General features: G+C 42.5%; 1 protein-coding gene across 5 annotated transcripts in view; it reads right to left on the minus strand.

Annotated features, from left to right (window-relative positions):
* Positions 1–23,855, minus strand: part of mapkap1 (MAPK associated protein 1) — a 294,027-nt gene that overhangs the window by 148,367 nt on the left and 121,805 nt on the right. For all 5 annotated transcript variants that reach the window (XM_072239930.1, XM_072239929.1, XM_072239932.1 and 2 more), the window contains one exon: positions 15,054–15,226. In XM_072239930.1, coding sequence (XP_072096031.1) covers positions 15,054–15,226 — 173 coding nt within the window. The remainder of the gene's footprint in view (positions 1–15,053; positions 15,227–23,855) is intronic.

Here is a 23,855-nt window from a genome sequence, read left to right on the forward strand (position 1 = left end):
CAAAGCTGCTGTGCAGGTTGACTTTGTGATTAGGAAAGCATACAGTGCATTGGCTTTCATCAACCGTGGGATTGAGTTTAAAAGCCGACAGATAATATAACAGCTATATAGGACCCTGGTCAGGCCCCACTTGGAGTACTGTGCTCAGTTCTGGTCACCTCACTGCAGGAAGGATGTAGAAACTATAAAAAGGGTGCAGAGGAGATTTACAAGGATGTTGCCTGGATTGGGAAGCATGCCTTATGAGAATAGGTTGAGCGAACTTGGTCTTTTCTCCTTGGAGCAACGGAGGATGAGAGGTGACCTGATAGAGATGTATAAGATGATGAGAGGCATTGATCATGTGGATAGTCAGAGGCTTTTTCCCAGGACTGAAATGGCTAACATGAGAGGGCACAGTTTTAAGGTGCTTGGAAGTAGGTATAGAGGAGATGTCAGGGGTAAGTTGTTTTTTTTTAAAAACGCAGTGAGTGGTGAGTGCATGGAATGGGCTGCCGGCGGCAGCGGTGGAGTCCGATACAATAAGGTCTTTTAAGAGACTCCTGGATAGGTACATGGAGCTCAGAAAAATAGAGGGCTATGGCTAACCTTAGGTAATTTCTAAGTAAGTACATTTTCAGCACAACATTGTGGGCCGAACGTCCTGTGTGGTGCTGTAGGTTTTCTATGTTTCTATTTCTTTCTCTCAACCAGTCACAGCTCATCATGGATGAACACTAATGCTTAACAAAAGGTATTATTTTTAAATGAATGTTCAAGATTGCCAAATATTCAAAGTTAAGGCATGTCTATGAGGAAAGGCGAGTGAGATGGGGCTTTTCTCTCTGGAGTGGAGGAGGATAAGAAATGACTTGATAAAAGCGTACAAGATATGAGATGCACAGATCCAGTGGACAGCCAGAGCCTTTTCCCTGGGAGGAGGCATCATTTTAGGGTGACTGGAGGAAAGTACAGGAGGGATAACAAAGACATTTTTTTTTACCCCCACAGAGAATGCTGGGTATGTGGAACATTCTGCCAAGGGTGATGGTAAGGGCAGATACATTAAGCACATTTGAGACACATTTTGGAAACCACTGTTTTTTTTAACGATATGTCTTACAAGATTTGCACTTTTTAAACAAATTTGAGTATTTTCCACACTCACTGGCAGAAAGCGGTGTATCAGCTAAACTAACTGCTTAACACCTTTCTCATTTTTCATTGGCTAAGCATTAGCCACGTCATGTAATTGTTTTAATTATGTGGCCTATTCACTAATTTATCACTATCTAAGGAATTTCCCTCATCGTGTCCATGAAAGTGATATTTTTCAGAAGTCCATCTTTATTCTGTTGTCTTACACCACTTAGCATTAATTCCTCTTTTAGCATAATTTTTCAGCTGACTTATTTTCCTTAGTATTTGTACAGTTGTTTGTACTCTAAAGTAAACCAAAATCTTGGAAGTAAGACTGCTCGCCATTTTTGACTCTTGGAAGAACCCGAAGGATCAGAAATTAAAGAGACCCAACAACTCTGAAGCACATGAATGATAGGAAAAGAGGGTGATGCGAGAGAAGAGATAGGGTGATCTTAGAGTAGGTTAAAAGGTCAGCATAACATCATGGGCTGAAGGGCCTGTACTGTGCTGTAATGTTTCTGTTCTATGTTAAGCTAAACAGATTTCCAAAATCAGGAACTGAGGAGGGGCAGGAGGAGTAAAAGTTCATGTCCCAACTCATTTCTTTCCCCTCCTCCTCTCCCGGGAAAGTCATGGCATCTCAGACTTGCTGAGTACTGACGCAAATAACACTGGAGCAGAATATTATTCCATTATTCATGTGCTAGTCTGCTTCTAAAATGTGTGGCTTAAATTTGGAATTTTAATTAAATGATTGATTTCTCAATTAATAAATTACAAAGTGCATGCTAATTGTTTAATTGGTCACTTGATCTGCAGATCATTTATGAATAAATTGAGTTGATTTACAAAGTTTATTGATTTGACTTGACAATGAATTATTGAACAGACTAACTGATTTGCAATTTCACCAATTAATTCACAAATTTCCACAGATCAGTTCAAATATGACATTATAAATACAGAATATAGTGATATGAGACTTGTCATGGCTTACTTCTGCTTTAAATAAAACAGATATTGACAGTACATGAATGGTAATGTAAACCAGTTTCAGAATGTCTGATTTTTTAAGTAAATAATACACAAACGGGCAATATGTTTAATAATTACACTCCAACAAGGAAGCAAAGTGCAACAGTTGCCTATCTAAGGTTCTTTATAAAAGGCATTCTCTACTATTTATCTTTTATTTATTCTATTTAGAGATACAGCATGGAATAGACCCCTTGAGCTACACCACACAGCAACTCACTTATTTAACCCTAGCCTAAACACAGGACAATTTACAAAAACAAATTAGCCAATTAACAGAAACATCTTTGGACAGTGGGAGGAAACTGGAGCACCCCAAGGAAAGCCATGGGAACATTGAAAGAAAGTTCAAGCTTTCTTACAGAGGAGGCAGGAACTGAACTCTGATACCCTGAGCTGTAAGAGCATTGTGCTAATTACAATGTTACCATGGCACACTTTGCAAGTACCAAGACACTTTTCCCATTGTGTCAGGGTGATTTCACCATCAGCTCCTGTTCCAGGTACCAAAAACAAAGGAATTCTGCAGATGCTGGAAATCCAGAGGAACTCAGCAGGTCAGGCAGCATTCCATGGAAGGTAACAAACAAACAAGACCCTTCATCAGGACTAGAAAGGAAGGGGAAAGAAGCCAGGAGGAGGTGGGGGTGGGAAAAGGAGGAGAAGAAATACAAGGTGGTAGGTGACAGGTAAAGCTTGGTGAAAGGGAAGATGGATGGGTGGGACAGAGGATGAATTGATAAGCCAGGAGGTAAAGGGCTGAAGAAGGAATCTGATAGGAGAGGACAGTGGACTATGGAAGAAAGGGGAAAAAGAAGGGGCACCAGAGGGAAGTGATGGGCAGGTGAGGAGGAGAAAGGCAAAGAGAGGAGTCATAATGAGCAATGGAAAAAGAGAGGAGGGGTGGGAATTACTGCAAGTTGGAAAAATCGATGTTCCAGTCATCAGGATTGGAAGCTAACCAGATCAAATATAAGGTGTTCTCCTCCAAACCTGAGAGTGGCCTCATCGTGGCAGTAGAGTAGGCCACTTGGAACAATGAATCTTTGCAATGGTACAAACATTTGACCACATGCACCTTTTCAAATATCATCCATCACACTTATGTTAAAGTTTATTTTTAAGCCTGTGGATTTTGATTTATATAAAGGATCAAATGGAAGGTCTCCTTACTGCATCAAATAAGGTCACTGAATTATAGGAAAGATGTCAACAAAATACAGAGAGTACAGAGAAGATTTACTAGAATGTTACCTGGGTTTCAGCACCGAAGTTACAGAGAAAGGTTGAACAAGTTAGGTCTTTATTCTTTGGAGCATAGAAGGTTGAGGGGGAACTTGATAGAGGTATTTAAAATTATGAGGGGGATAGATAGAGTTGACATGGATAGGCTTTTTCCATTGAGAGTAGGGGAGATTCAAACAAGAGGACATGAGTTGAGAGTTAAAGGGCAAAAGTTTAGGGGTAACACGAGGGGAAACTTCTTTACTCAGAGAGTGGTAGCTGTGTGGAACGAGCTTCCAATAGAAGTGGTAGAGGCAGGTTCGATTTTGTCACTTTAAAAAAAATTGCATAGGTATATGGACAGGAAAGGAATGGAGGGTTATGGGTTGAGTGCAGGTAGATGGGACTAGGTGAGAGTAAGCGTTCAGCACTGACTAGAAGGGCCGAGATGGCCTGTTTCTGTGCTGCAATTGTTATATAGTTATATGGTTAAAAATTCTATCTGATTGGTGGGGAAACCACCTCGGCCAGGGATTGTACACATTACTGCAAACAGCAAACACCAAGATAACCCCAATGTTACTCAAGGAACATAAAATGCAATTCTTTCATTGCGACGTCAATACTGGTCAACAGAGAATTAACGGGTAATCCTGTGGAGATAAAGAATGCAGAGTTCAGACGCAAACAATTGATAATTCCTTTCCTCCCAGAGATGCTGTTTGACCCACTTGGGTCCTCAGATTCCAGACTGTTGCTCCAGATTCCAGCATTTGCAGTCTTTTGTGTTTGTACATTTATTTTCATTTTTCCAGCTGATTGTGCTTCAAATGTACATCACCCCTTTAAAATGTTTAAAAGATTCTGTATCCATCACACTTACAAATAGTGAAGCACTTTCCAGATCCTCCAACTATCACTAGGTACTAAATTCACATCCAACTTCTTTCCCACACCCCAACTTCTAATTTTTCAACTGACACTTTAAGCACACACTCCTTGCATTTTTTTCCATTATCAAATTTTATGCACCTCAGCCTTTCCTGTTCTAAAATCACATCCAGTCTAGCCAGTACTTCTTCACAGCTAAAATTTTGCAATCCCAGCAACATCCTGGTAAATCAATATTTCCGTTACTTTGTAGCTCTCTCCAAATGCATTACATCGATATTCTCCAGACCAAATTCCATTTGCTGGTTTTCTATCCACCTGCAAATTCTACAGAAATCCCCTTGCAGTTTACAGCTTCCTTCCTCAATATCAGCCACAGGCAATCTTCTCAAGAGCATTTAACATTAAATCATTGACAAACGGAGAATTATAGACTCAGTGGCCATTTCATTGCGTACAGGAATGGAACCTGGTGTGTCCTTCTACTGCAACAGACCATCCACTTCAAAGTTCAATGTGTGATGCACTCAGAGATGCTCTTCTGCACAGCACTATTGTAATGCATGGTTATTTGCGTTTCTGTCATGTTGGCCATTCTGCTGACTTCTCTCATTAACAAGGCATTTTCACCCTGTTACGTACCCTGTAACTGGGTTGCCAAACCAGCAGAAATGGACCACTTAGTTGGAGTCTGATTTAACAGAAACTAATAAAGTTTTATTAAAGAAATAAGAAACACAATACTCTAATCGTAAGGATATAAATGCAACAGGTTAGCAACGATAAAACACACATGTACACAGAACTAGGGTAATAGGAATCAATCAAGCTCTATCGCAGTATAGGGGTAAAATGATCAGTCTCAAGTGACGCAGAGTTCAGTTCAGCTCAGTGCAGTTCGCAGTAATCGCTGTTGTGCTGTTGGAGGGGGAGGGGGAGGGGGAGGGGGAGAAGGAGAGGGAGGGGGAGGGGGAGGGGGAGGGGGAGGGGGAGGGGGAGGATGCAAATTTTGATTCAAACAGACCTTTGATGTTCTTCGCAGTTAGCTTTCGGGCGAACCCTTTTATGTCTTCTATGGTCACTACCTGCGACCCCTCCGTTCCGGATACGACCGTTCTTCTGTGGTGAACCCGGCACCCAGGCAAGGGCGGACACACTCACCAGGTTCCCGCCGATCGTCCCTTTTCACCCTGTGCATATGGTTGGGTCCCGCGATCATACCTCCAAACTCGCACCAACTTGTGGGGGCACACCGCTCTTCCAGGGTCTCGGTATCTCGTGGTGTGTCGTGCCTTAGCGAACCTGTTCTTTTTATCTCCCTGTTGGGGTATCGCCTGTCCATCAAACTTCAAACAGTTCAGGTTCAAAGCAACCGGTCTGTCAATATTCTGAAATATGTTTCTTTCTCGTTAATCTCTCTCTTATAAGCATTTTGAATGTTTCTCCATTGTCTCACTTATCTCTCTCTCAATAGCATCAATCTTCTGATAACTTGGTTTTTCGTCACAATCCACAGAACTGCCGCTCACTGGATTTTTTTTTTGTTTCTCACACCATTGTTTGTAAACTGTTATGCATGAAAATCCCAGGATGTAAGCAGTTACTGAGATACTCAAACCTCCCTATCTGGCACCAACAATCATTCCACGGTCAAAGTCACTAAGATCACATTTCTGCCCCATTCTGATGTTTGACCTGAAGAACAACTGATCTCTTGATAATGTCTGCATGCTTTCAAGTACTGAGTTACTACCATATGATTGACTGATTAGATACCTGCATTAGCAAAGTGTACAGGTGTACCTAATGAAGTAGTCACTGAGTGTAGTTCCTCCCAAACATGAGAACTCACCCACACCACTGTCAGCACTATCAAAATGAAAGTTGCTTTTCCCAAGGATCTCATTGTGTTTTATTTTCCAAATTTGGCATGCAGGACCTTCACAAAAGTCATGCCAAAATCCATGTAGACCACATCAAACCCACTTTCTTCATTACCTTTACTATTACCTCTTCAAAATATTCAGGATGGAACTTTTCCCAAACACGTCCACACAATCCAACCCTTCCCTATCCTGATGAAGTTCTTCATTGTTTCTCTTACCATGTCAACACTCACAACACGCTGGAGGAACTCAGCAGGTCGGGCAGCATCCGTGGAAAAGACCGGTTGACGTTTCGGGCTGGAATCCTTCGTCAGGACTGTAGAGGGAAGGGGCAGAGGCCCTATAAAGAAGGTGGGGGGAGGGTGGGAAGGAGAAGGCTGGTAGGTTCCAGGTGAAAAACCAGTAAGGGGAAAGATAAAGGGGTGGGGGAGGGGAAGCAGGGAGATGTTAGGCAGGAAAGATGAAGGAGGAATAGGGGAAAACACAATGGGTAGTAAAAGGAGGCGGAACCATGAGAGAGGTGATCGGCAACTGGGGAAGGGGGCAGAGTGAAACAGGGATAGGGGAAGGGAGGGGGAGGGAATTACCAGAAGTTGAAGAATTCTATGTTCATACCAAGGGGCTGGAGACTACCTAGACGGTATATGAGGTGTTGCTCCTCCAATCTGAGTTTAGCCTCATCATGGCAGTAGAGGAGGCCATGTATGGACATATTCGAATGGGAATGGGAAGCAGAGTTGGAGTGGGTGGCAACCGGGAGATCCTGTCTGTTGTGGTGGTCAGAGCAGAGGTGTTTGACGAAGCAGTCCCCCAATCTGCATCGGGTTTCACTGATGTAGAGGAGGCCGCACCGGGAGCACATTTCCCAGGTCAGAAACAATCAACCCACTGGAAAAACCTACACCTCACTCCAAAGCACAACTCAACTCTCCTGATAACAAACAGTTCTTGTCGGCAAGACCATTCACACGTTTGACCTGAAGAATGACCCGAGATGGCCACAGATAGATTAAAACCAAACCAGTTCCAAGAGAGGCTGAAGGGAACAGTGAGAGTGTTACAGTTACAGTTAACGTTGATTGTGATTGGATGACGCACATCTACAATATTCTAATACATGATGGAAAACAAAAGCCAACTAAATGGCATTGTAATGATACTGGATTCAGAAGATTAGAAAACTTGCACAGTTTTTGTTAAACTAACCATGATTTAATGCAATTTAGTGCATGATCCTACAGTGAGGCATGAGGGAAAAAGAGGAGCAAGGGAAATAAGAATGAGAAGGTGGTTTGGCACCCATGATTCCTCAACGTCGTTAGGTTGCATCCGGAATTTCCAGTTGGCGGACGACTTCCCTCCACATTGCTCTGTCCCGACACTTGTCCACAACATCCCTAGTCTTGTCCAGCTTGGTCCAATCCTTGATGTGATCCAGCCACGTTGTTCTTTGCCTTCCTCTTCCTTTCTTTCCCTCCACCTTTCCATATAGCAAATCCGACGATATTATCTCTCTGCATAACGTGTCCACAATAAGCAACTTTTAACTTCATAATCTTCTCCAGCAATATCTGTGGTCTATCAACTTCGGACAAAACCCTCTCATTTGAAACTTTCTCTACCCAGCTGATCTTCAACATTCGTCGATAGCACCACATTTCAAAAGCATTAATTCATTTCATGTCATCCTTCTTCAGGGTCCATGTTTCTGATCCATACCTCAGTACTGACCATACGTAACACTCGAGGAAGCGGATTCTACTTTGGATGTCTACCTTCCGATTGCATGGTAGATCTTTTAGCTTCATGAACTGGGTCTTCGCCATACCTATCCTCCTTCTGATCTCGATTTCACATCCCCCATCATCTGTCAGACAACTGCCAAGATATTCAAACTTTCGCACCTATTCAATGTCTTGTCCATTCGCTTGTAACGATACCATCATGAATGAGTCTTTAGTGTTTGTTTTGCTTACCACCATCGATTTTCTTTTCTTAGGGTTGATTTTTAGTCTGCAGTCAAGGCTTTTCTCATTCACTTTATTCAGCATAATTTGCAGTTCGCATTTGCTGTCAGCTAACAACGCGGTGTCGTCCGCTTACCTGATGTTATCCACCTTCCGGCCTCCGATTGGAATACCTGTCTCCCGATGGTCACATTCCCAAAAAATCCATTCTCCATAGAGGTTGAACGAATCCGGCGAGCCAACACAGCCTTGCCTTACGCCTCGTTTAATACATGCCCATGGTGATAGCTCATTTTCTACCCTGACCGCCACTTTCTGATTCCAATATAAATTCCTTATTATCTTCACATTCTCCCATCCCAGACTGTACTTGCTTAGCACCTCTATTACTTTCTCGTGCCTTACCCATGATTAAAGAGGATTAATAATGGCTTTATAAAATCACTTGGAAAATTGAACTTCAGTTAAATAGAAATTGAAAGAATTCAAAAACTGAAAACTGAAATCGCATTTTGCTAGATAGTAAAATCAGAGATACGAGGGGTGATTGATAAGATTGTGGCCTAAGGTAGAAGGAGTCAATTTTAGAAAACCTAGCACATTTATTTTTCAACATAGTCCCCTCCTACATTTACACACTTAGTTCAGCAGTCATGTAGCATACGGATCTTGGACCTCCAGAAAGTGTCCACAGCAGGGATGATTGATAAGTTTGTGGCCTAAAATAGAAGGAGATGAGTTATACAGCTCTCGTTACATGCACATGCAGTTCAACTGTTTGAGTGATTATGCAGAAAGTTTGAAGTTAATAACGCATCTCATTCTACCTTAGGCCACAAACTTATCAATCACCCCCACTGTGGACCACTTTCTGGAGGTCCAAGACACCGACTTCTACAAAGAAGGGATCCGTATGCTCCACGACCGCTGAACTAAGTGTGTAAATGTAGGAGAGGACTATGTTGAAAAATAAACGTGCTAGGTTTTCTAACATTGACTCCTTTTACCTTAGGCCACGAACTTATCAATCACCCCTTGTAAATTCAGCTTAGGAGCAACCCATGTGACATCAGGTATTGGCAGGGATGGAAGGCACACTTCACCAAGTTTGAGCACATGATGTACAACTACTGAAAACATACAAGCAGATGAATTAGGAGCAAGAGCAGACCAACCAGCATCTCAAACTTGATCTGATTAGCAACGTTCTGCATTTTTACCTCTCATCTCCTTGCTTTTCATGTACCTACAAGTTGAACAAGTGGATTGTTGGGTATTTTTACAAGATCACCAAAGTCATTATGAAATAGCTTAATTTGCTAACAATTAACTTCAAAAGATTAGGGTACACGAAGTTACCACACACAAAGGAGCAAAGAAAGATGGCGCCAGAGGCTTTTGCAGACCCAGGTGACTTCTTCCAGTTTGTCTGCAAGAAAGTTGCTTTTTCTTCTTTTCTCACATCTTTCTTTTTAAGGTTGCTGGGGTCCTGCCAGAGTCCGTGATCTACAGCTGCTGCTCATACTGCGGATCTCCGTCTCCGTGAGCAGTGCATTTTTAGAATCGCTGTGTGACCTGGTGTTTCAATATCTCCAGCTGCCATCTGGAAGACGTGCACCTTCGGGTTGAAGACTCAGTTCCTCTCAGACGTTGCCAACTGAATTGTTGTGGGACACTGAAACATCAAGACAGCAGGCAGTGTGCGCTGCGCTCAGAAGAAGGCTCCTGCACTCAATTGTTCCTCTCTCTTTTTGATGGTGAGTGAGAGCCTGTTGGTCCTCCGGTCAGAGGAGTCTGATAAGCGACATGGAGGATTATAACATTGGAACAGCGAGCTGCTGGTCTCCGCTCTCACTGTTGCAGGCGAGCGGCGTCCCTTTCCCTCACTAGTGAGATATGGAAATATTGAGACGGACTGTAATTTTTGATGGACTCTCGATCAAAGTCTCTTTGGGGCTTGCTATTGCTTGCAGGGTGAGAGGGGGCAGTGCTTTTGCGAATGCAAGCAGGGGAGGGAGAAGGCCTGATGCTTTTGCTGCTGGTTGTGTGTGGGAGGGGGAGGGGACTTTTGGGTTCTTGTGATCTCTTCTGTCATTCATTCTTTGGGTGTTTTTTACCCTCTGTTTTGTGGATGTCTACATAGAGCAAGAATTTCAGGTTGTATACTGTATACATATTTGATTTAAATTCAACCATTGAACTGCGATTTAAATTGACAATGGTTTTAATGCAGTTGAAGGCAAGTTTCACAACACTTCACACAAACCAGTCGGGATGGAGATAATAGGATAAGTGACCAAAGCTTGGTCAAAGAAGCATCTTTTTATGAAATGCCTTGGAAGAAGAAAGAAAATAGAGGGACAAAAGGTGACAATAATATTATAACAGCTGAACAACTTTGCCATGGGTGGCTAAGATCAGAGTTACGCAGTGTTGGAATTGGAGATCTCCTGAAAGGTTGCAGAGCAGGGGAATGTTACAGGGATAGGGAACTGCAGAGTGAAAGTGAGATTTAAAAGCTAAGATATTTCTAAGTTGAGTTACTGCTGAATCAGGATGTCAGCTAGCAGAAGAATGATTTGAAAACAGAGAGTAAGGATTCAGGTAAATGCAAAACTATCAAAGGTGCAACTCAAGCTCAAGAACAATCAGTTGTTTTACATCAAATTCTCTATCATTAAAGTGTATTGATCCCGATTTCTTTAGAACATTTTAATAATCATTTCAATTTATGCCAATGAATATTTAATGTCAACTCATGAAATCTAGATAATTTGGTCCATTTACAAGTTCAGAGAATCATCTTGCTAGAAATTCAATTGTCAGACCAGGACAAATTGAACCATGGGCCTTATCAGATTATTTTTCTTATGACTCTGGAGGGCTCCAATTTGTTCCATTGAAATCTTCCAGCATTGGTGGGACATGCTGCAATTTTCTCAACCATTCAACAAAACAAGCAAAGATCACGCACAGCTGACTATGAGAGATAACATGATGACAAATCAGAAGCATTAACGTTTGCATTTTGTTTCAGCAAAATTAATGTCTGAGGAATGATCAATACCACATGGAAAACATATCCAACATTATTTAAGAGGGCAAATGCTTATTTTTCTGGATAAAATTATCACAAGAATAAGGTGACCAAGAAAGTGATTGACTATTATGTTATTTACTTTGAGTGAAACCCATTCCTGCAAGACAAATGGACATCCTCATTAGCTGACTAATATATGGAAAATATTTCTATAGAGGAGTTGAGCAATGATGCTTTCCAAATTGTGACAACGTGTGATAGAAAGAAAAACAATGAAAATTAATCATATCATGATCGATACCATGGTACACTTCAGCTATCAGCCACAAAATCAAGGCAAAAGTTAAAAACTCACTCTTAATTTGGAAGTGTTAGACTATTAAGTAAATCACTTTCTCTTCACAACATAACTATCATCTTCCAAGGACACACCTTCTCATATTTGAGAATGAATTAGCCAGCTGTCTTCACTACTAACACTGACGACCAGACTGGTGAAATTCTGAGACATTCATCTTTCCACCACAATGTTCAACACTACTGACTGGACTGGCCGATCTGAAAGACATCATCATATCCTCATTTGACCTCATTCTCACCAACCTGCTGTCACACAGATACATCCTTCTTTAAAAAAAATATTGGTACGAATGACCATCATGGGTAAAGTTCAGATCTGAAGACTAAGTTTAAGAACTCCACAACGCATGTTCTAGGTATCATTCATTTTTATATTTGCACAACTTGTCTTCTTTTGCACATTGGTTGTTAGTCAGTCATTGTTTGAACAGAAAATACTACAAAAAGTAGTGGATATGGCCTGGTCCATCACAGGTAAAACCCTCCCCACCACTGAGCATACCTACATGGATTATTGTCAGAAGAAAGCAGCATCTATCATCAAGAAAGCAGCATCTATCATCACGAACCCCCATCACCCAGACCAAGCTCTCTCTCACTGTTGCCATCAGGAAGAAGGTGCCAAAGTCTCAGAACCTACACTATCAAGTTCAAGAACAGTTCTTACATCTCAACCATAAGGCTCTTGAACCAGAAGAGATAACTTCACTCACCTCCATCACTGAACTTTTCCCACAACCCACTCGTTCACTTTCAAGGACTCTTCATCTCATGTTCTCAATATTTATTGTCTATTTATTTATTATTTCTTTCTTTTTGTATTTGCAGTTTGTTGTCTTCTGCACACTTGGTGAATGCCCAAATTGGTGCAGTCTTTCATTGATTTATTATTTATAGACCAGTTCGCCTGATAGCGGTGGGGAAGATGCTGGAGTCAATTATAAAAGATGAAATAGCGGCACATTTGGAAAGCAGTAACAGGATTGGTCTGAGTCAGCATGGATTTACGAAGGGGAAATTATGCTTGATTACTCTTCTGGAATTTTTTTGCGGATGTAACTATAAAGATGGACAAGGAAGAGCCAGTGGATGTAGTGTACCTGGACTTTCAGAAAGCCTTTGGTAAGGTCCCACATAGGAGATTCGTGGGCAAAATTGGAACACATGGTATTGTGGGTAGGGTACTGACAGGGATAGAAAATTGGTTGGCAGACAGGAAACAAAGAGTAGGAATTAACGGGTCCCTTTCAGAATGGCAGGCAGTGACTGGTCGGGTACCGCAAGGCTCGGTGCTGGGAACACAGCTATTTACAATATACATTAATGATTTAGATGAAGGGATTAAAAGTAACATTAGCAAATTTGCAGATGACACAAAGCTGGGTGGCAGTTTGAAATGTGCAGAGGATGTTATGATAATGCAGGATGACTTGGACAGGGTGGGTGAGTGGGCAGGTGCATGGCAGATGCAGTCTAATGTGGATAAATGTGAGGTTATCCACTTTGGTGGAAAGAACAGGAAGGCTGATTACCAAATGAATGGTGTCAAGTTAGGAAAAGGGGAAGTACAACGAGATTTAGGTGTCCTTGTTGATCAGTCACTGAAAGCAAGCATGCAGGTACAGCAGGCAGTGAAGAAAGCTAATGGCATGTTGGCCTTCATAACAAGGGGAGTTGAGTGTAGGAGCAAAGAGGTCCTTCTGCAGTTGTACAGGGCCCTGGTGAGACCACACCTGGAGTATTGTGTGCAGATCTGGTCTCCAAATTTGAGGAAGGACATTCTTGCTATTGAGGGAGTACAGCATAGATTCATGAGGTTAATTGCCGGGATGGTGGGACTGTCATATGTTGAAAGATTGGAGCGACTGGGCTTGTATATACTGGAATTTAGAAGGATGAGAGGGAATCTGATTGAAACATATAAGATTATTAAGGGATTGGACATGCTAGAGGCAGGAAACATGTTCCTGATGTAGGGGGAGTCCAGAACCAGAGGCCACAGTTTAAGAATAAGGGGTAGACAATTTAGAACGGAGCTGAGGAAAAACTTTTTCACCCAGAGAGTTGTGGATCTGTGGAATGCTCTGCCTCAGAAGGCAGTGGAGGCCAATTCTCTGGATGCTTTCAAGAAAGAGTTAGATAGAGCTCTTAATGATAGTGAAGGGATATGGGGAGAAGGCAGGAACGGGGTACTGATTGTGGATGATCAGCCATGATCACGGTGAATGGGGGTGCTGGCTTGAAGGGCCAAATGGCCTACTCCTGCACCTATTTCTATTGTGGATTTATTGAGTATGCCCGCAATAAAATGAATTGTGGGATTGTATATGGTTACATGTATTATGATAATAAATTTACTTTGAACTTGAAATTTATGTGTGTATAGTTTTTTAAAAAACAGCAGTGGCAGCTTTATCTAAACCAGTATGATAACAGCCTGAAGGTATCACATATGCTGAATAAAAACATCACTCTATTGTATTGTATGATAGGATAAAGAGGTTCACAAGAAGTTATTCCAGAAATGAAAGGGTTAACATATGAGGAGTGTTTGATGGCTCTGGGCCTGTACTTGCTGGAGTTCAGAAGAATGAACTTGAAGAACGAGGGAGTACTTCATTGAAATCTATTGAATACTGAAAGGTTTAGTTAGAATGGACATGGAAAGGATGTTTCCTGTAATGAGGAAGTTTATGACCAGAGGGTACAGCCTCAGAATAGGACACCCTTTTGGAACAGAGATAAGGAGTTTCTTTTGCCAGGGGGTGGTGAATATGTGGACTTCATTGCTACAGACAGCTGTGGAGGCTGTCATTGGGTACACTCAAAGCAGAGGTTGATAGATTCTTGATTAGTTAGGGCATCAAAGGTGCAGAGAAGGCAAGGGAATGGAGTTGAGAGGGATCATACATCAGCTACGGTGGAATGGTGGAGTAGACACGAAGGGCCGAATGGCACAATTCTGCTATGTCTTATGCTAAGTCAGACTTGTGCACTCAGTCATTTTTTGAATCTGCGTATTGTTCCTCTTGTCCTGCTAAACATTGTGGACATGCATTGTTGTTGCCAGAATGTGTAGTGACACTAGTGGGCTGCTCCCAGCACTTCCATACATTTTGTTGGTAGTTAATGCAAATGGTAAATTTCACTGTAAATTTTAATGTTCATTTGATAAATAAGTAAATCTGAGCTTTTCAGGGATCTAATTGTCGATTTTGCACATCTTCCCATCCTCCTTTGCTCAAGTATAATTTTTGACATCTGTGCCAAGCCAAGGCCTGCCTGCATATTGCACCACAGATTCCAAGTTGAAAGCCTCTGGAGACAAAATAAAAATCGACTGATACAAAGAAAGCACATAAAAATACTGACCTTGAAGAAAATCAAACCTAAAATTGCATTATTTTAACCTTCTGGTAACCTGGGCAAGTGCATAATCAGAATGTTTTGATATATTGCAAAACAGGTCAGGAGTAAAAGGGAAAAAGTAAAACATTCTACATGAAAGAAATAAGGTGCTTTAATTACTTCAGCTTGGGTTCCCGTCCTTCACTGGTGTACTGCCAGCAGAGTAAGCCAATCAGATCTTGGACTCTTGCATTTGCCATCGTTACCACTGTCATTGGCTGCATCTTGTCCTGGCTTGTCTGCATGGGGAGGTAGACATCAATGTTTTTGGTTGCTGTGGTACCTATGTGGCCCTGTGAGAGAGAAAAACAAGAAGAAAAAATTAATGGTAAAACAAAGGAATGCTCATTTTATACAAAGCACGCACTTTGTACAATCATCTAGATTTTCTTTAAGAATTGAAAACTGGAAAAATACAAAACTGGATTCAAGATATGAATGCAATTGGTTACTTCACCAAAACATATAATATTTTACACTTCTAAGACCATAAGACCAGAATAAATAGCTGCAGATTAAAGAATAGGTTTATGTACATTGAAACACACAGTGAAATGCACCGTTTGCATCAATGACCAACACAGCAGAGCCCACAGGGGTCGCCAACACAGCATGCCCACAATGCTTACGAACCTGAACACCTTTGGAACGTGGGAGGGAACCGGAGCAACTGGAAGATGCATGGAGATCATGCAAATTCTTTTTAGACAGCAGTGGGAAATGAAATCAGGTTGCTGATGCTGTGAAGCAGATCACTAATCACAACGTTACCATGCCCCTCCATTTGGTGATTTGGCCTTTTGCATCTGCTTTGCCATTTGTCAATAATATAATTTCCCTTTACTATCCAGGCAGGTAACCTTTTTTTCCTGTCATGTCCAGAAATCTATTGACCTTTGCTTCGAACAAACTCAATGGCCAACCCTCTATTGCCCTCTGGGGTTAAGAATCCTGAATATTGTTTGAAGAGACTCTGCTTATTTCAGTCCAAAGTGTTTTACCTCATTTGGAGACCGACGTTTCAAAACTAAACAGCTATGGGAAGGAAATACCTGCCTGCATCTAGCTCATTTAGCCCTGTAAGGCTTGAAGCTTCAATGAGATCTTCCCTCCTACTCCTAAGCTCTGGAGAATATGGGTTTGGACCACTCCATCTCTCCCCATTTTCTTGAAAGTGGTTACTTGAAAACAAAACAAACCAAACCTACCAAAGACTGAGAATGAGAGTTGACACTGTATGACACACTTCCAAAATAACTAAGTTCCAAGTTGAGAAAAGTACATTCGATCCTGTATTATGAAACCAGCAAAGACGAATGATCTTATAGCAATATCAGATGAACGAAACTAATTATATAGCAAAATACTAATAACGAGTGTAATTAAATGTGCTTAATGAAATGTGTTCCAATTAGTTAACAAAGTGGTCAACAAAAAAAATTACTCCTAGCTCACCCTCCCTCAACTAAAACAGTGAGAATGAGTACCTATACGCATTTGCTTCTACCACACCCAACCCATGTGACAAATTATCCATAATAAACTAGCAACACAAAAAAAAACAATACATACAATAAACAGATGCATGGCTCCTTCACTTACTAATGAACAACAGTAAACACAATTCAAATGCAATCTTAACGAGGCCCTAATCTTAGTAAGACACCCTTAGTTTGGTCCCAAATTCACTCTCCATTGCTGTTCACATACCATTTACCTTCCAAATCGCTGGCCGGACCTGCATGCTAGTTTTCAGAGGCTTTTGTACAAGGACTCCAATTCCTTTGCACATCAAAATTACTAAACTTGTTTTTCTGCTTTATTTTTTAAAGTGGAAACTTCACATTCCACAAGGATACAGTACTATGCAGAAGTCTTAGACACATTTATGTAGCTAGGGTGCTGAACACTTTTGCAAGTACGATATTTGAAGCGGAGAGAGAGTTTGTAAATCTGGCAGGAGGAAAGGATTGTGGGAGTGGCAAGGGCAGATTGCTGTAGGGGGGGTGTGGGACAGGTGGCAGAGGAAAAGTGCCGGGGGGGTGGGGTGACACTTCATTCTAGACTGCTGTTTTACCTTATTCTCCCTCAATGCACTGTCAGAAATTGATTTGTATAAACAATGTGCAAGATAAGCCTTCACCATCTTTGTACCCGTGACAATAATAAACCAACACTAAACTGTGCTAAACTGCTCATACAAATGATGAATAGCTGGGATTCAAGCACGAATCACAGCAGTATCTGACTAACCACATTCCTACCAATCGGACAGCTGTTAATCAACTACCATTAAAAGCTTCAGCATGTTTTAAGGGACAAGCGGCCGACACCTGCCCCTAATCTGCTGGTAACAGAACGAAAACCCTCAAAAGATAACTGGCAGGCTAGCTTTTTTGAACTGGAGTCCTAAACTGTGGAATTCAATACCTAAAACTATAAAGGATGCAGACTCAGTTGACACTGTTGAAATACCAGCTCAAAACCTATTTAACCTTGCTTTGAACTAACATCTTTTTTGTCTTTTATTTTCATGCTTATTTATATTTTCATGCTTGCACTTCATCCCATTGTAAAGCACTTTGAACTACAGTGTCTGAAAGTGTTCTGTAAATAAAGTTACTATTAAAGCTGAATATTGGAAATATTGAAAAGGTCGAGCAACATCTATGGTAAGAGGCACTACTGTTCCAGGTTAACCACTTTTCAGAGTTGTGATGCCACAGTTGAGATGTGACATGGAAATTGTAGAGAGGAGTAAGAGAACATGGAAGGTCTCTGTTAGGACAGTAAAATCTATCTGAATCCAAGAGGGGAAATTTATAGAAGGTCTATGAGATGACTTTTTAGAGCAGCTCATGGTTGAGCCCATGAGGGGATCAGCTATTCTGCAATATTATACAATGAACCAGAATATATTAGTGAGTTGAAGGTAAAGAAACCCCTCAGGATAAGTGATCATAATATCGCAAACACGAGGAAATCTGCAGATGCTGGAAATCCAAGCAACACACACAAAATGCTGGTGGAACGCAGCAGGCCAGGCAGTATCTATCGGAAGAGGTACAATCGACATTTTGGGCCGAGACCCTTCGTCAGGACTAGGGTCTCAGCCCGAAACGTTGACTGTACCTCTTCCAATAGATGTTGCCTGGCCTGCTGCATTCCACCAGCATTTTGTGATCATAGTATGATTGAATTCATCCTGCAATTTGAGATGGAGAACCTAAAGTCAGATTTATCAGTATTACAGTGGAGTAAAGGTATTTACAGAGGCACGAGAGAAGCGCCAGCCAAAATAAATTGGGAAAGAACACTGGCAGGGATGATGACATTAAGAGTAGAATTTCTGGGAGCAATTCTTAGGACACAGGATATACTTATCCCCCAAAGAACGAAGTAGTCTAAAGGCAGGATGACACAACTGTGGCTGACAAAAGAAATCAAAGCCAACAAGAAGCCAAAGAGAGGGCATAAAATAGAGCAAAAATTAGTGGGAAGCTAGAGGATTGGGAAGCTTTTGAAAACCAACAGAATGCAACCCAAAAAAAGTCACAAAGAAGGAAAAGATGGAATATGAAGGTAAGCTAGCCAATAATAATAAAGATACCAAAAGTTTTTTCAGATACATAAAACGTAAAGGGAAATGACAGTAGGTATCGGACTGCTGGAAACTGATGTTGGAGAGGTAGTTATGGGGTCAAGGAAATGGCAGATGAAATGAAGAAGTATTTTGCATCAGTCTTCATTGTGGGAGAAATTAGCAGTATGTCAGAAGTTTGAGTGTGTCAAGGGTGTGAATTTGGCATTGATAGGGAGAAGGTTCTTGGGAAACTCAAAGGTCTGAAGGCAGATAAGTCACCTGGACCAGATGGTGTACACCCCAGGGTTCTGAATGAAGCAGCTGAAGAGATTGTGGTGGCATTGGTAGTGATCTTTCAAGAATGAATTGATTCTGGCATCGTTCCAGAGGATCGGAAAATTACAAATGTCACTCCACTCTTCAAGAAGGGAGAGAGACAGCAGAAAGTAAGTTTTGACCTCAGTGTCCAAAGGATATTTCCTTTGGCGGGGGAGTTCAAGGCCATCTGACCTCAGTGGTTGGGAAGATGCTGAAGTCAATTGTTATGGATGTAGTTTTGGGGTACTTGGAGGTACATGATAAAACAGGCTGTGGTCAGCATGGTTTCCTCAGGAGAAAATCTTGCCTGATAAATCCACTGGAATTCTTTGATGAAATTCAAGCAAAATAGACAAAGGAGAATATATTGATGTTGTGTACTTGGATTTTCAGAAGGCCTTTGACAAGGTGCTACACATGAGACTGCCGAACAAGGTAAGAGCACATGGTATTACAGGACAGAAACTGGTATGGTAAGAGAGCACATGGTATTACAGGATAGAAATTGGTATGGTAAGAGCACCGGCTAATTGGCAGAAGGAAAGAGTAAGAATACAGGGAGCCTTTTTCAGTTGGCTGCCAGAGACTAGTGATGTTCCATAGGGGTCTGAGTTGGGACTGATTTTTTTTACGTTAAATGTCAATGACTTGGATGATGGAATTGATGGCTTTGTAGCCATGTTTGCAGATGATAATGAAGAGGTGCAGGTAGTTCTGAGGAAGTAGAGAGGCTACAGAAGGGCTCAGACAGATTAGGAGAATGGGCAAAGTGACAGCATATGGAATACAGTGCAGGGAAGTGTACAGTTGTGCATTTCGGTAGAAAAAAATAAAAGGGTAGACTATTTTCTAAATAGAAAGAAAATTCAAAAATCTGAGGTGCAACGTCCTCGTGCAGTATTCCCTAAAGATTAATTTGCAGGTTGAGTCCACGGTGGGGAAGGCAAATGTGATGTTAAGCATTCATTTTGAGAGTACTAGAATATAAAAGCAAGGATGTAGTTGTTGAGGCTTCATAAAGCAGTGGTGAGACTACAATTGGAAAATTGTGAGCAGTTTTGGGACCCTTATCGGAGAAAGGATGTGCTGACCTTGGAGAAGCTGCAAAAGAGTTCACGAAAATGATTTTGAGATTAAAAGGCTTGTCTTGTGGGAAGCCTTTGATGGCTCTGGGCCTGTACTCACTGGAATTCAGAAGAATGGGGGTGTGACCTAACTGAAACATTAAATGTTGAAAGGCTTGATAGAGTGGATGTCCAGAGGATATTTCCTTTGGTGGGGGAGTCCAAGGCCAGAGGGCACAGCTTCAGAACAGAGGAACTTCCATTTAGAACAAAAATGAGAATGGACTCCCTTGTCCATTCATCCCCCCCATCCCTTCCCACCAATCTCCCTCCCGGCACTTTTCCTTGTAAGTGGAACAAGTGCTACACATGCCCTTACACTTCCTTCCTCACCACCATTCAGGGCCCCAGACAGTCCTTCCAGGTGAGGCGACACTTCACCTGTGAGTCAGCTGGGGTGATATACTGCGTCCAGTGCTCCCGGTGCGGCCTTCTATATATTGGCGAGACCCAACACAGACTGGGAGACTGCTTCGCTGAACACCTATGCTCTGTCTGCCAGAGAAAGCAGGATCTCCCAGTGGCCACACATTTAAATTCCATGTCCTAATCCCATTCTGATATGTCTATCCACAGCCTCCTCTACTGTCAAGATGAAGCCACTCTCGGGTTGGAGGAACAACACCTTATATTCCATCTGGATTGCCTCCAACCTGATGGCATGAACAGTGACTTCTCTAACTTCTGTTAATGCCCCTCCTCTCCTATCCCTCATTTATTTATTTATTTCTCCCTTCCTTTCTCTCTCTTTTTTCTCCCTCTGTCCCTCTCACTATATTTTCCTCTGGTGCTCCCTTCCCCTTTACTTTCCCCCAAGGCCTCCCGTCCCATGATCCTCTCCCTTTTCCAGCCTTGTATCCCTTTTGCCAATCAACTTTTCAGCACTTGGCTCCAACCCTCCCCCTCCTGTCATCTCCTATCATTTCGGATCTCCCCCTCCCCCTCCCACTTTCAAATCTCTTACTATCTCTTCTTTCAGTTAGTCCTGACGAAGGGTCTCGGCCCGAAACGTCGACTGTACCTCTTCCTATAGATGCTGCCTGGCCTGCTGTGTTCACCAGCATTTTGTGTGTGTGTGTTGCTTGAATTTCCAGCATCTGCAGATTTCCTCATGTTTGAGGGATTTCTTTAGCTAGAGAGGGTTGAATCTGTGGAATTTGTCGCCACAGGCGGGTATGGAGGTCCAGTCATTTGCTGTATTTAAAGTGGAGTTTGATAGGTTCTCGATTAGTCGGGGCATGAAGGGCTACAAGGAGAAGGCAGGAAATTCGAGCTGAGGGGAAAAATGAATCAGCCATGATGAAATAGCAGAGCAGACTCGATGAGTCATATGGCCTAATTCTGCTCCTTTATCAAGCAGGCGCGTGGAGATCAGCGAGTTAGACCAGTGCGAAGTTTAAAAGCAGATAGCTTTACAGAGTGGGCGATGAAGTAGAGAAAGACTGTAGGAGGACCTTGGCTCAATGGGGCTTCGGTGATAACGGGTTGAGGCCAGGTAGATTACTTGTGAAGTACAGAAACAGGACGTATGTCTATGAGCCCAGTGTTCTGTTATGGGTGTCAGATGTGGGATGTTGGGGAGACTCCCAGCCTCCTGGACGGCCACATCTGCACCAGGTGCATCCAGCTGCAGCTCCTTCGGGACTGCGTTAGGGAACTGGAGCTGCAGTTCGATGACCTTCGTCTGATCAGGGGAAGTGAGAAGGTGGTAGAGAGGAGCTATAGGCAAGTAGTCACACCAGGGCCCCGGGAGACAAATAACTGGGTAATAGTCAGGAGAGGGAAGGGCAAGAGGCAGATACCAGAGAATATCCCTCTGGCTGTCCCCCTTAACAATAAGTACTCCTCTTTGAGTACTGTTTGGGGGGGGGGGGGGTGGAGAGAGAGAGACAGCCTACCTGGGGGAAGAAGAAACAGTGGCTGTGCCTCTGGCACTGAGTCTGGCTGGCCCTGTGGCTCAGAGGGTAGGGAAAGGAAGAAGGCAGCAGTAATAGGGGATTCTATAGTTCGGAGGTCAAACAGGCGATTCTGTGGACGCAGGAAGGAAACACGGATCGTAGTTTGCCTTCCAGGTGTCAGGGTCCAGGAAATTTCTGGTCACATCCATGATATTCTGAAGTGAGAAGGTGAACAGCCAGAGGTTGTGGTACATATTGGTACCAATGACACAGGGAGGAAAAGGAAGGAGGTCCTGAAAACAGACTACAAGGAGTTAGGAAGGAAGTTGAGAAGCAGGACTTCAAAGGTTGTAATTTTGGGATTACTACCTGCGCCACGCAACAGTGAGTATAGGGATAGAGTGAGGTGAATGATAAATGTATGGTTGAGGGATTGGAGCAGGTGGCAGGGATTCAAATTTCTGGATCGTTGGGACCTCTTTTGGGGCAGGCATGACCTGTACAAAAAGGACAGGCTGCACTTGAATCCGAGGGGGACCAATATCCTGGCAGGGAGGTTTGCTAATGCTATTGGGGAGAGTTTAAACAAGAATTGCTGGGGGTCGGTGGGAACCAAACTGAAGAGATGGAGGAAGGGGCTGTTGGCTCACAAACAGAGAAAGCTTGGAGATAGTGCAAAAGGGAGGACAGGTAGGTGACAGAGAAGGGACGTGCTCAGACCGATGGTTTGAGATATGTCTGTTTTAATGCAAGAAGCATCACGAACAAAGCAGATGAGCTTAGAGTGTGGATCAGTACTTGGAGCTGTGATATTATGGCCATTACAGAGACTTGGATGGTTCAGTGGCAGGAATGGTTACTTAGACTGCCAGGCTACAGATGTTTCAGAAAGGCCAGGGAGGGAGGCAAAAGAGGTGGGGTTGTGGCACTCCTGATCAGAGATAGTGACACGGCTGCAGAAAAGGAAGAAGTCAAGGAGGGATTGTCCACTGAGTCTCTGTGGGTGGAAGTTAGAAACAGGAAGGGGTCAATCACTCTATCAGGTGTTTTTTATAGATCACCCAATAGTAACAGGGACATCGAGGAGCAGACAGGGAGACAGATTCGGGAAAGGTGTAATAACAACAGGGTTGCCCTGGTGGGAGATTTTAATTTCCCAAATATTGATTGGCATCTCCTGAGAGCAAGGGGTTTAGATAGGGTGGAGTTTGTTAGGTGTGTTCAGGAAGGCTTCCTGACACAATATATAGATAAGCCTACAGAGGAGAGGCTGTACTTGATCTGGTATCGGGAAATGAACCTGGTCAGGTGTCAGGTCTCTCAGTGGGAGAGCATTTTGGAGACAGTGATCATAATGCTATCTCCTTTACCATAGCATTGGAGAGGGATAGGAACAGAGAAGTTAGGAAAGCGTTCAATTGGAGAAAGGGGAAATATGAAGCTATCAGGCAGGAACTTGGAAGCATAAATTGGGAACAGATGTTCTCAGGGAAATGTACGGCAGAAATGTGGCAAATGTTCCGGGGATATTTGCGTGGCGTTCTGCATAGGTATGGTCCAATGAGACAGGGAAAGGATGATAGGGTATAGAAACCATGGTGTACAAAAGCTGTTGAAAATCTAGTCAAGACAAAAGAAAAAGCTTATGAAAGGGTCAAAAACCTAGGTAATGATAGAGATCTTGAAGATTATAAGGCTAGCAGGAAGGAACTTAAGAATGAAATTAGGAGAGCCAGAAAGGGCCATGAGAAGGCCTTGGCCAGCAGAATTAAGGAAAACCCCAAGGCATTCTACAAGTATGTGGAGGGTCAGAGGATAAGACTTGAGAGAATAGGACCAATCAAGTGTGACAGTGGAAAAATGTGTATGGAACCAGAGGAAATAGCAGAGATACTTAATAAATACTTTGCTTCAGTATTCACTACAGAAAAGGATCTTGGCGATTGTAGAGATGACTTACAGCAGATTGAAAAGCTTGAGCACATAGACATTAAGAAAG

This window comes from Mobula birostris, chromosome 22 (genome assembly GCF_030028105.1).
Source record: "Mobula birostris isolate sMobBir1 chromosome 22, sMobBir1.hap1, whole genome shotgun sequence".
In the NCBI taxonomy this organism is placed as follows: Eukaryota; Metazoa; Chordata; class Chondrichthyes; order Myliobatiformes; family Myliobatidae; genus Mobula; species Mobula birostris.